The sequence below is a fragment of the Apodemus sylvaticus genome, chromosome 2, assembly GCF_947179515.1.
Source record: "Apodemus sylvaticus chromosome 2, mApoSyl1.1, whole genome shotgun sequence".
NCBI lineage: Eukaryota > Metazoa > Chordata > Mammalia > Rodentia > Muridae > Apodemus > Apodemus sylvaticus.
The window spans coordinates 160,479,176-160,490,674 of record NC_067473.1 but is presented as its reverse complement, the minus strand read 5'-3'; the positions used below and the strand labels follow the sequence as shown (position 1 = coordinate 160,490,674).

The window sequence follows — 11,499 nt, the reverse complement described above, 5'->3', positions numbered from 1 at the left end:
GGGGTTGGCTGGGACTGGCCTGGGAGGGGACAGGTGGTGTCTTGGGGCCTCCCAGGGGTGGAGCCATGAAAGCCCTGTGATTTGTCAGGGAAATCTCAGCCACCTGCTGCTTCATGCAAATAGGCCCCTGTGCCCCATCACCACCCCCACAGCTGCTCCGGGGGCCTCTCATCCCTCCCTGCGTACAGCTGAGGTATGAGCCTTGTGGCTCCTACCTTCACAGTCCACTAGGACCCCGGGAGTCACGTGAGGAAGTATGAAGACAGACCCCAGCCCAGGAGCAGGGCCCAGAGCTCTGTTCTCTTTTGTAGTCCTTTCTTTTGTAGTCTGCAAGGCAGGGGCCCAGGGGCCCAGCTTCCCCCTGCAGCCCGTGTCAGCTCCCCCAGCTAGGATCAGACCCAGGGGCAGCTGGTTGGGGCTTGTCGAGAAAAAGGATTATCCAGCTCAGTCCTTCTAATCTCGGCTTGTGCCTGTACCCTCTTCCCCCACGCCCTCAACGAGGAAACATGGTTCACGGTGTTGACAACAGGGTCATTTGTCACCCTTCTGGCCTGGCTCCTGGCCTGCTTGCTGAAGAGGCCCGCACTGCCAAGATCATGACCACAAGTTGGGGCTAGGGCCTGGGGGGGGCGGGCCTGGAGCTGCGACAGCTCCTGTTCTCCCCAAACCCAACCAGTAATCCTCACAGCTCTTCTCTGATCCGTAGGCCGATGCTCTTATCTCTGCTGACAGACTGACCGTGGAGGCACCCCTTTATGCCCCCCCTTCTTGTGACTGGATGGGGAGGGGTGCTCTTCTCTGGTTCACAGGCCTGTTCCCCACCCCTCCAGGCTGGCCCAAGTCTCTGGAAGCCACACACCTCCCTCCCTGGCCTCTCCCCCACCCCTGGCAGCTGATTTCATTTGCCTGGCGTGGTTGTTGCTGGCCTTACCCTTCCCTGTCATTCCCCCCCACACCAACCCCTCCCAGTCAGGGCCAGGCCAGGCCAGGCCAGCTCCTCTGGCAGCAGAGGGGGGCAGGTGACAGGCAGGCATCGCGGCTGAGACAGTGAGGAGGCGCTGGGAAGCGGAAACCTGGGAGAAGTCCAGCCAGAGCCCAAGTAAGAGGGAGCGGCCGGCTCTGCCCTCTGGGATGGGGGCCGTGCGGGCCCAGGCAGGGAGGCTGGGATACCCAGGAGGGCGAGCTCCCCATCACAGGAGTAGGGCAGGGTGGAAAGAACAGAAGCATGGTCTCACGGGGACTCTTCAACACCTATTCCATGTCCCTGGCAGGAACCAGAGCTACCCCTCGACCTGTGCGCCATGGGGGAGATGGAACAGCTGAGGCAGGAAGCGGAGCAGCTCAAGAAGCAGATTGCTGTAACCCCAGAGCCCTCGTCCTAGGGACCTTGGAGGACAGAACTCAGGACACGTGGGAGTGTGGCCGGGAGGGATTGGGTTCACACTTGGGTGACACTTTAGAGACCTCTGATCTAGAAGGGTTCAGAGACTTTCGATCTGGACCACCTCACACTTGAGACCACCTCCCAACTGCAGAGCCCCATGCCCGCCCCTCCCCTGCCATAGCCTCCCTGATGCCCACTTTCCCCGCAGGATGCCAGGAAAGCCTGTGCCGACATCACTCTGGCTGAGGTGAGAGCTTGTGCCCCTCTGAGGCAGGGCATGAGAGGAGGGGAGGGGACTGAGCATCTCAGGAGCAGGACGGACTGCTGCCTGAGCTTGTAGACATCCTGTCCTTGAAGTGAGGAAAGACATTCATGAATTAATTCAACAAACCTCCATTAAGATCTGCTCTGAGCCAGCCACGAGAGTGGATACGGAAGACATGGACACTGCTCTTCAACCTGAGCAGTGAGGATGGATGGGAGGGCAGGACTTCTCAGACTCGAATTGGCAGTTGTCTAAGGTGACATGTCATTGATTTTAAGATGCGTGCTTTGTCACAGATTGTTTACTAGGATCCGGATGCATCTAACAATACATGATACCTTGTGAGCCTCTTGTTTCTTTCTTGGTGATACACAAACTGCCACTGTTTCTTAGAATTGATGATTAGCCCAAGCCATGTCAGGTGACATAGACTTACTTGTAATCCAGCTACCTGGAAGGCTGAGGGTAGGATTGAAAATTCAAGGCACGCCTGGGCTGCAGAGTGGGTTTAAGATCAGCCTGTCACAAAATAAAAAGTAAAAAGTTGAGCTATGAGAAAAATCTGAAAAAGGAAGACGTGAAGTTGTGTGTGGGGGGTAGGAGGCAAAGGGCGGACAGGGAGGAGTTAGAAAGAGCGGGGCAGATATGACCAAAATGCTTGTTTGAAGTTGCCAAACAATTAATAGAAATATTATGTTAAAAAATGAGAAAAGCAGAAAGGTCTGGGGACATATTTTAGTCCCAGAATTCTTAGCTAGCATACTGAGGCCCTAGGTTTAATCTACAGTACTGAGGGGGGGGAAAAGATAACCAGAATCGGCTGTATTAAATATGTACATGAGTAACTCTTATGAGAAAGGCGCTGGGCTAAATGCTTAACTACATCGTTCTATGATTTCCATGGCAACTCTAAGATAAAAGGCTCAGGGAAAGGTTTGACGATTTGCTGAAGGTGACAACGTATAGCAGACCAAGTCTGCAGACTCCATAGTTGGCGGCTAGGAGGCTGCTTGTGGCTGTGTGGAGTGGGGGACCGGATTTCAGCAGATGTGGTCCCGGCAGTTGGCAATGCCATGGCTGTGTGCCACTGGAGTGTGACAACAGGCGCCCACTAATCTGAGGCCACCGTGTGTTCCTTTCCCCAAGTTTATGGTTAGTGACCTCATACAAGCAGCCTGAAACCTGACTGATCAAAGTGGGAGTGTCTCCATGCTAGAACTTCCTCCTCCTCGGTATGGAGACACTAAACACTCACTGTACTGTCTAGCAACTTGCCACTAGCTATCCAAGCACCTGTCTATCATGGGAGGCTCCGCCCCTCACACCCAGGGACTTCTCTCCCTGATATTTCTATTAATTGTTTGGCAACTTCAAACAGGCATTTTGGGCATATCTGCCCCACTCTTCCTACCCCCAACCCCAACACACACACACAACTTCACATCTTCCTTTTTCTGCTGGGAATCTGCCCAAGTGCCTGGTCCCCAGCAGAAGCTGACCTGGAGTGGAGCAGGGGCTGTTGCAGACGTGTGACACCCAATACCCCTTTCTCTCTCTGCAGCTTGTGTCTGGCCTGGAGGTGGTGGGACGAGTCCAGATGCGGACACGGAGGACATTAAGGGGACACCTGGCCAAGATCTATGCCATGCACTGGGCCACTGACTCTAAGTGAGGGGCCTAAAGGGGAGGAGGGGGAAGGCAGGGAAAAAGAGGGACGGGGTGACACAGGTGCCCTTTTCTCCAGGCTGCTGGTAAGTGCCTCGCAGGATGGAAAGCTGATCGTGTGGGACACTTACACCACCAATAAGGTACCAGCCCTTCCTCCTGACCCTCCACCCTTCCTGGGGATGCCGTGCCTCATCTCTGTCCTGTTTGGCTGAAGCACAGGTTTCACCTGCCCCAAATCTACCCTCCCTTGCAGGTGCACGCTATCCCACTGCGTTCCTCCTGGGTCATGACCTGTGCCTATGCACCATCAGGGAACTTTGTGGCATGTGGTGGGCTGGACAACATGTGCTCAATCTACAGCCTCAAATCCCGCGAGGGCAATGTTAAGGTCAGCCGGGAGCTCTCTGCTCACACAGGTGAGAAGCCCTCTCCCCTATGTAGGGGTCAAGAAGGCCCAGGACCCCTGGACAGTTACAGCCGAGACCTTGAGCCAGGGCGCTTGTCCTTCTAACCACCTCCAGGTTATCTCTCCTGCTGCCGCTTCCTGGATGACAACAACATTGTGACTAGCTCTGGGGACACCACGTGGTAAGGGTTGAATGCCGTGGGTGCTGAGGAAGGTCACCCTGTCCTGGGCAACTGTGACATATCTCTGTGGTGGGCTCCCTCTCTCTTGGCAGTGCCTTGTGGGACATTGAGACGGGGCAGCAGAAGACAGTGTTCGTGGGACACACTGGTGACTGCATGAGCCTGGCTGTGTCCCCAGACTACAAACTCTTTATTTCGGGAGCTTGTGATGCCAGCGCCAAGCTCTGGGATGTGAGGGAAGGGACCTGTCGTCAGACTTTCACTGGCCATGAATCAGACATCAATGCCATCTGTGTGAGTGTCCCTCTACGTGTGCCCTTCAGTAACAATCTGAAACCCCAATACATTATCTCTGACCCACTTCCACAGTGCCCCTGAGCCCTTTCCTTATAATTTTTAAAAATAATTTTACCTTATAGGATAGTTCCAAAACCAATGATGAGGAGTCCCATGTCCGCTTCACCCAGATTCACCATTAACATTTTGCCACACTTACTTAACGTTGTCTCTAGACGCACACAATGCGCACACACGCACACACACTCAGTCACTCTTAGATCCTTCCCTCTGTCCTCCGTGTGGAACTAGAGGCCCACATCAGAGCTCTCACATGCTAAGCTCTGCCCTGCCACCAAGCTGCACGCTAGGTCTGCAGTCCCGGGCTCTTTGAGAGTAGACTGCATATATCATGGCTCTGTGCCCCTTACACACTTCCTAGAGGGCAGAAGAGGGAATGGATTCCCTAGCACCAGAGTCACAGTCATGAGCTGTCATGCGGATGCTGGCAACTGAATTTGGGTCCTCTGCAAGTGCAAACGTTCTGCTGAGCAGTGGTGGCACACGCCTTTAATCCCAGCACTTGGGAGGCAGAGGCAGGTGGATTTCTAAGTTCAAGGCCAGCCTGGTCTACAGAGTGAGTTCCAGGACAGCCAGAGCTACACAGAGAAACCCTGTCTCAAAAAAAACAAAACAAAACAAAACAAAAACAAAAACAAAAAAAACAACAAAACAAAATAAAACAAAACAAAACAAAAAAGAGCAAATGTTCTTACCTGCTGAGCCATCTCTCCAGCCCTAAGGTTTTTTTGTTTTTGTTTTTTCAATCCCTCCCTAAGAAAAGTCGTCCCCCTCAGAAATCAGCCTGCCTCTGCCTCCCAAGTGCTGGGATTAAAGGTGTGCGCCACCACCACCCGGCAGAGAAAGTCTTGTTATATACCTCTGGCAACATTACATCTTTTTGATGAGGGTACACCAGTTTTCTATATTTCCCCTTCCAAGTATATCTGCTATTCTTTGTGATGATGTTCAGGTTATATGCCAGGACCTTGTGTTAATCTTACACACCCTGATCTAGTCATTAGGGCAGTAGCAGTAGGAATGTGATCTTTTTGTGTGTGTGATCCTGGGAGACCTTGGTTCTTTGGCCTGCAACCTGGGAGCATGCAACATGCCTGCCTGCGGTGCTGGAGTCACAAGAACACAGGCAGTGAGCAACTTCGATGCAGCCCGCTGCCCAGCCCTACTGAGAAACAGACCCAGAGACTGAGAGACCTGGCTTACACTCCCCTCATGCCCCAGTGGGAGCCAGGAGGCAGGCAGGAAGGCAAGGCTGCCCGGGTCTGAGCCCTGACCACTTCTCAACTGTATCCTCAGTTCTTTCCCAATGGGGAGGCCATCTGCACTGGATCGGATGATGCCTCCTGCCGCCTCTTTGACCTGAGGGCAGACCAGGAACTGACTGCCTATTCCCACGAGAGCATCATCTGTGGCATCACATCCGTAGCCTTCTCCCTCAGTGGTCGCCTGCTCTTCGCCGGCTATGACGACTTCAACTGCAATGTCTGGGACTCTCTGAAGTGCGAGCGTGTAGGTAAGGGTTTGCCCCAGACTTGCCGGCCTTCCCTGACCCCCAGTTCTCTTCAGTGGGGACCCCCCTCATTGCTGATCCCCAACTGTTGCCTGACAGGAGCCTTGGAAACCAATATCCTTTGCTTCTGAAACTCAGACCGTGTTCCCTGGACAGAAACGGCTCTAAGCAGCCCTCCCCTGCCTAGTGCTGTACCTGCTCCTTCTGGTCACCCCCAAACCTGTGTATCTTAAATGTCCAGTACTGCGGTTTCAGGGTCAGACATTAAGGGACAGCCTCAGGGATGTGTGGATGAGAATAAATCAAGGTGTAGAGCACCGGGGTCCAGGCTAGCCCAAGGGCTTGTCTAGAACTGGTCTTAAGTGGAAAAGGACAGTCTGCCTTCTATCAGGAGAGACCAACAACTGAATAAAACAACCTGAGACAGGCCCCAAGCCTGTTGAGTTGCTGCTTACTTTTGAGGTCCCCTATACATGTCACTCCCCTGGGCCTGGCCTTTTTTTTTTTTTTTTAAAAAAAAAAACAAAAACCAGAAACAAAGGACTCCTCTGGGCCCTTCAAAGTGGCCCTGGCCTTCTTCACAGCATACTGACATTACTAATCCGTTTACCCTTGCCCCACCAGTGATTCAAGTTCACCATGGAGGAACTGACCTGAGGAGAAATCCCTCTCCTCAGGGCTAATCCTCCTCCAGTTCCTTAGTCTCCACCAGGGGCAGTCCAAGGCCTCTGTGCACACACACGCCCTCCACAGCGAGGCAGAGTAGGCTGACTCTTCTCTCTCTTCCTCAGGAATACTCTCTGGCCATGACAACAGAGTCAGCTGCCTGGGGGTTACAGCTGACGGGATGGCTGTGGCCACTGGCTCCTGGGATAGCTTCCTCAAAATCTGGAACTGAGGCGGCTAGAGCAGCAGGCTCCTCCTCTGCCCCATCTCCTTAGGAACAGTCTTCTTTACCCCAGGGTCCATTTCCAGTAAATCTCCTTTTAAAGCAGGTGGGATTATGGGAGTGTGCCTTTGGAAGCACCAGGGACTCAACGGCAAGGAACTACCCCATTTCCTCCCATGGCCTCTCCTCTTCAGTCCTCACAGCTTCTCCCTTAATAAACAACAATGGGCCCCTTCCCTACCCCGGAGTCCTCCTGGGCTCCCAGTAGCCTTTGTCCAGAGGGAAATGGCCAGAGTGCAGCCCAGGGCTGTGCATGTGGCTCCTGGCTCCCTTCCCCCTGGCTCCTTTTCCGCCCTTTTGTTCTCTCATTACCTAATAAAATGTAGCATCCTGGTACTCGGTGATGTCTGGCTTTCAGGCCCTTCGTGCTCCAGGACTCCTAGGTCCCATTAACAGGCAGCAGGCTACTACAAGTGCTAGGAATAAGGCTAAGTACTAGGTAGATGTGGGCAGGAAGGATCGGGGCAGAGGCTGGGGTCTCTTGGGGAGGCGTGGAACAGAAGGCTACAGACTCGGGTCATAATGTGTGCATGCCCGAATAGGAGTTGGATGATAAGGGGCCCTGGAGGAGGCCATTAACGAGTTTCAAGTGGGGTAGGACGGAGGTCATTAAGCTTGTCAGAAAGGTGCTCTAACAACAGCAGTGAAGTGAAGAGAGACTGACCAGCCCTCTAGAGGCCAGTGGTGGTAAGAGATTCAAGGGGAACCACTCTGGGTTGAGTCTCCAGCAACACACAGACACACATACACACTCAGGCAAGACGGGAGGAGAGGACAAAAACAGAATAACCTCACAGATAGGTCATATTCAATATGATGACCACAGCCGAGACTTAGGTTTGAGTGGCTAAGGGAGGGAAGAGGCAACGAGCAACAGCTTTTAGGGAAAGATCACGAATCTTATTTTAGGGGAACTAACGTTGAGCGTTTATGTAGAAAGGGGGACCTGAGAATTACAGGTAAGAAATAGCTAAACTCAAACAAGAAAGGAGGAGGAGAGGAGGGCCAAGGCCAGAGCCTTGGGGAACATCAGAACTTAAGCAATAGAAAGGAGGCTCAGATGTGGCAGGAGAGATCCGTCCAGGTCTCACGGCCCCCCCCCCGGGCCGTCTGCCATCTACACACAGAAGACCCAGGGCAGCTTTGGTCTGACGTCTTAAAGCATCATTTAAAATCGTCTACTTTAATATACAGGAAACACACAACACATAGAAGAATGATGTCCAAGGACAGAGTTGGCAGAGGGAGAGGAATCAGAGACCAGGGCTCTCCCGGCGCTCGGGAAGAATCCAGCACAGACCTAGCTCTCCATCAAAGCGAAATGCTGATTCTCCTTGTCATGGTCCTGGCTCTGCTCCCACGCTCCTCCTCCAGCTTTCGGAAATCTTCCAGTTCCAAGAATGGCTCCGTCCTTTAGGTCCTTAACATTTTCACTTAGTGCAGAAGGCCGCTTACCCTGCAAAAGGCGGCTTGTGAGCTGTGGGGCCGGAGGGGCAAGAGCTGGGGAAACGGCCTCCCGCTCCCGCGAGGGATACTCTCTTTTATTTTTAGATATCTGTTTCTATATAGGAATGCTCTATTGGCATGTAAGCCTGCATGGCAGATGCCATCAGATCCCCTACAGATGATTGTGGGCTGGGAATTGAACCCCAGTCCTCTGGAGGGGCAGCTGGTGCTCTTAACTGCTGAGCCATCTCTCCAGCCTGTAATACTTGGGGACAGTGTCCACGCCCCTCTTCCTTTACCTGTCGTAGTGTCACGGTCCCTGGGGAGTTGTCATCCTGCAGGACGGTGAGAGGGGACCTCCCTAGGAGCTTGCTCTTTGCTTTCCGTCTACTGTGCTTAGAACCTGTGGGAAGAAAGGGTTTGTTAAAGTAAGGCTTACAGCTCACACGTCCTGTTATCCCGGGACGGGACTCCAGCCTCTCGCCCGTGCCTCGGTCCTGCTCTTCAGTTTGTACCTGAGGACTGGGGAGTCTCTGGGTCTCTGGAGGCCTTGTCTGAGTTCTGGTTGGCAACTATGGTTTCTGTGGATTGCTTCGCTTCCTCCTGTTTGGAATCAGGTTCAGTATGGCTCCAAGACAGCAGCTGGACCTCAAGGGATAACTGAGGGTCCGAAGGCAGGTCCCGTTCAGGAGATAAAGGAGTTTCCTGCGGCAGAGCAAGCTCTGGGGAGGAAGCTGATTCCGAGGCCTCGGTCTCAAAAACTTCACTCAGCTCTTTCACCAGCGAGCATGGAGGGTCTAGAGGTGAGGAGAGAAAGACGCTGCAGCTTTCTGACACAGCAAGGAGGGAAGGATAAAGGGCATCGGGCTCCTGCTCAGAGGAAGGGGAATGGGAAGGCTGAAGCCAGGATGGGGGGAAACAATATGGAGAAGACGGAGATAAGCACTGGGTGGCGTCCCAGCCACAACGGGGCGTGTAGTCCACGCGTGCAATTTTAGCACTCCCAATAGGATTGCCGCAAGTTCCAGGCCAGCCTGGGCTACAATGGGGGCCTTGACTTAAAGTGGACAAAGGAGCTTGTTGCCACACCCAATGGCCTGCGATGGAGCCACAGAAGCTACACCGTAGGAGGAGAGACTCGACCTTCACACGTGTGCCAGAAGTGTGCTTCCCACCCCCACCCCACACAAAATCAATGTAAGAAAATGTTTTTAAGTGAAAAAGGTCCACTACCGAAAGACAGAGCCCCTGGCATGCTTAAGACTTTTGATTCAAACCCCAGAACAATGAAAACTAAACGAACAAAAAAACCCAGTAAAACAAAAATGGCCGTGACAAGCTCCCTAGAGTAGGTGTCAGATTCACAGGCATCCCCGGGGCCTGACACTTGCCTGGACCACTGATCTTCATGGGTGTCCGTGCAATGCCAAGAGTGGGAGAGCGGGGATCTGGGTCTTGTGCCTGTCTGAGACTGTTCAGCTGTTCTGCTGGTAAGCTTGGCTGTGGAGAGCTCTCCACCTGTCAATACCACACGTTAGAATAAGTCTGGGCCCTGACCTTTATCTCCTCCCCATATTCCCAGTCAGACCTGGGATTGCCCATGCAGCCTGCCCAACGCAGATTAAAGAATGCAGGAAGGTCCTTCTTAGAAGGGGGAACAAAATACCCACGGGAGGACATACAGAGACTAAGTGTGGAGCAGAGACCAAAGGAAGGCCATCCGGAGACTGCCTGCCCCACCTGGGGATCCATCCCACATACAGATACCAAACCCAGACACTATCGTGGATGCCAACAAGTGCTTGCTGACAGGAGCCTGATATAGCTGTATCCTGAGGGTCTCTGCCAAAGCCTGACAAATACAGAGGAGGGTGCTCTCAGCCAACCATTGGACTGAGCACAGGGTCCCCAACATAGGAGCTAGAGAAAGGACCCAAGGAGCTGAAGGGATTTGCAGCCCAGGGGCTAAGCCAGGAGTGGGTGGGTTAGTGAGCAGGGGGAGGGGGGATAGGATAGGGGTTTTTTTTGGAGGGGAAACGAGGAAAGGGGATAACATTTGGAATGTAAATAAAGAAAATATCTAATAATTTTTTTAAAAAAGAAGGCAGAAAGTTGCCAGACATGGTAATGGCACATGCCTGTTATCACAGTACTTGGGAGGCAGAGGCGGGAGGACCTCTATAAGTTTGAGACCAGCCTGGTTTACATAGTGACAGGGCTACACAGTGAGACCCTGTCTTTAAAAAAAAAAAAAAGGCAGAAAGTCAGCTAATGGGAAAAGAGATCATGAATTGGAAAGACAGCAAGGAGTATGTGGAAGGGTTTGGAGGGAGGGAAAGGCAGAAATGAGATCATATTAGAACCTCAGAAAATCTAAAAGGGAGAGGGATGGGGGCAGGCTGCAGTGGCGGTGGGGATGGGGACTCCTGTGAACAGGCTCGGCAGAGACCCACGAATCCAGGCGGCCTGCCTGCGTTCCCCACCCAGCCCGGTATACCTGAATAGGAGTGCGCTGGATGCCCGCACTGGGGGAACGAGGGTCTGCTACTCGGGCCACATGCTTGTTGCGCGGCAGAGGCCGTGCCGGAGTGCCTGAGACGCTCTGAGTAGACCCCATCTCCACCAGGGCTGGGGACGGGCCCGGCTGTGCGGATGCAGAGGGAGGGACGTCGGTCAGGAGAGACTCGGGTCTCAGAGCTCACTGCTGCCGTCGGACCTCTGACCCCAGACCCACCCGGTCGGTCTTCCAAGTTTCCAGCAGAGGAACCTCCGGGTCGCTAGCCAGGAGACCTCTGCGCGGATAATGAGTGGAGCCTTCAGGCCTGCGGGAGCCTTCGGATTTAACCACTCATCCACTCACATCACTTACCGGGCCCCAGCTCGACCTCCGGGCGAACACCAGCTCGAGAAAACAACTCCCGAAGCCCGGAGTTTCAAACTTCCCGCCACGCCCCCTGCCCTGATCCTATTGGCTGAGCCGAAGCAGACTCTCATAGGCCAGTTGTGGAAAACGCGCCCTCCAGAGCAGAAAGCTATTGGTCTGACGAATGTCTATCATGAGGACTGGCCAATGGGCTGAGGACTAGCTTGCCTTAGTGTCTCGGAGAGGTGGGTACTTTCGTTTAGTATAGGCTTGTCAGAGGTGGACTTGACGGGTGCCACTCAGCTTTTCTGTTTTATTAAACCAGATAGAATGAATTATCACACTATATGCACAAAACCAGCTGGAGACGGAGTTAATATGATTTGCCTAAAGCGAATCAGCCATCCTTATTGGTTGACGGAGTTATCACGCATCTGTCAAAGTCGGCCTCATTGACTACTGCTTTTCA

The 11,499-nt window shown here is 53.2% G+C and overlaps 2 protein-coding genes across 3 annotated transcripts; one reads left to right on the top strand and one right to left on the bottom strand.

The window, feature by feature from the left end:
* The first annotated feature begins 5 nt into the window (after positions 1 to 5).
* Gnb3 (G protein subunit beta 3) lies at positions 6 to 7,056 on the top strand. The gene is made up of 10 exons (XM_052174842.1): positions 6 to 1,099; positions 1,272 to 1,358; positions 1,593 to 1,631; positions 3,211 to 3,317; positions 3,394 to 3,457; positions 3,571 to 3,733; positions 3,839 to 3,905; positions 3,998 to 4,199; positions 5,559 to 5,775; positions 6,564 to 7,056. The coding sequence occupies exons 2-10, from the start codon at positions 1,302 to 1,304 to the stop codon at positions 6,668 to 6,670; spliced, it is 1,023 nt and encodes a 340-aa protein (XP_052030802.1). The 5' UTR covers positions 6 to 1,099; positions 1,272 to 1,301; the 3' UTR covers positions 6,671 to 7,056.
* Positions 7,057 to 7,885: 829 nt separating this feature from the next.
* Cdca3 (cell division cycle associated 3) lies at positions 7,886 to 11,129 on the bottom strand. Of its 2 annotated transcripts, none has more exons than XM_052174844.1 (6): positions 11,037 to 11,129; positions 10,665 to 10,811; positions 9,559 to 9,685; positions 8,683 to 8,964; positions 8,467 to 8,570; positions 7,886 to 8,177 (listed from the first exon to the last, which is right to left on the bottom strand). In XM_052174844.1, exons 2-6 carry the CDS (start codon positions 10,782 to 10,784, stop codon positions 8,022 to 8,024), a joined length of 789 nt encoding a protein of 262 aa, XP_052030804.1. In that variant the 5' UTR covers positions 10,785 to 10,811; positions 11,037 to 11,129; the 3' UTR covers positions 7,886 to 8,021. The 2 variants fall into 2 exon arrangements, with proteins under 2 accessions (XP_052030804.1, XP_052030803.1); XM_052174843.1 differs by having other exon boundaries at positions 10,665 to 10,959; positions 11,037 to 11,093.
* Positions 11,130 to 11,499: the final 370 nt, after the last annotated feature.

What these genes read in the sequence shown, in the direction of transcription:
- Cdca3 (XM_052174844.1), bottom strand. Translation starts at nt 10,784, where the DNA reads ATGGGGTCTACTCAGAGCGTCTCAGGCACTCCGGCACGGCCTCTGCCG. An exon ending in CATGAAGATCAGTGGTCCAG is followed by an intron (nt 8,965 to 9,558) that starts GCAAGTGTCAGG and finishes CCTCACCTCTAG; the next exon opens with ACCCTCCATGCTCGCTGGTG. An exon ending in AGAGACTCCCCAGTCCTCAG is followed by an intron (nt 8,571 to 8,682) that starts GTACAAACTGAA and finishes TTCTTCCCACAG; the next exon opens with GTTCTAAGCACAGTAGACGG.
- Gnb3 (XM_052174842.1), top strand. Translation starts at nt 1,302, where the DNA reads ATGGGGGAGATGGAACAGCTGAGGCAGGAAGCGGAGCAGCTCAAGAAG. An exon ending in CACTGGGCCACTGACTCTAA is followed by an intron (nt 3,318 to 3,393) that starts GTGAGGGGCCTA and finishes CCTTTTCTCCAG; the next exon opens with GCTGCTGGTAAGTGCCTCGC. An exon ending in GGAGCTCTCTGCTCACACAG is followed by an intron (nt 3,734 to 3,838) that starts GTGAGAAGCCCT and finishes AACCACCTCCAG; the next exon opens with GTTATCTCTCCTGCTGCCGC.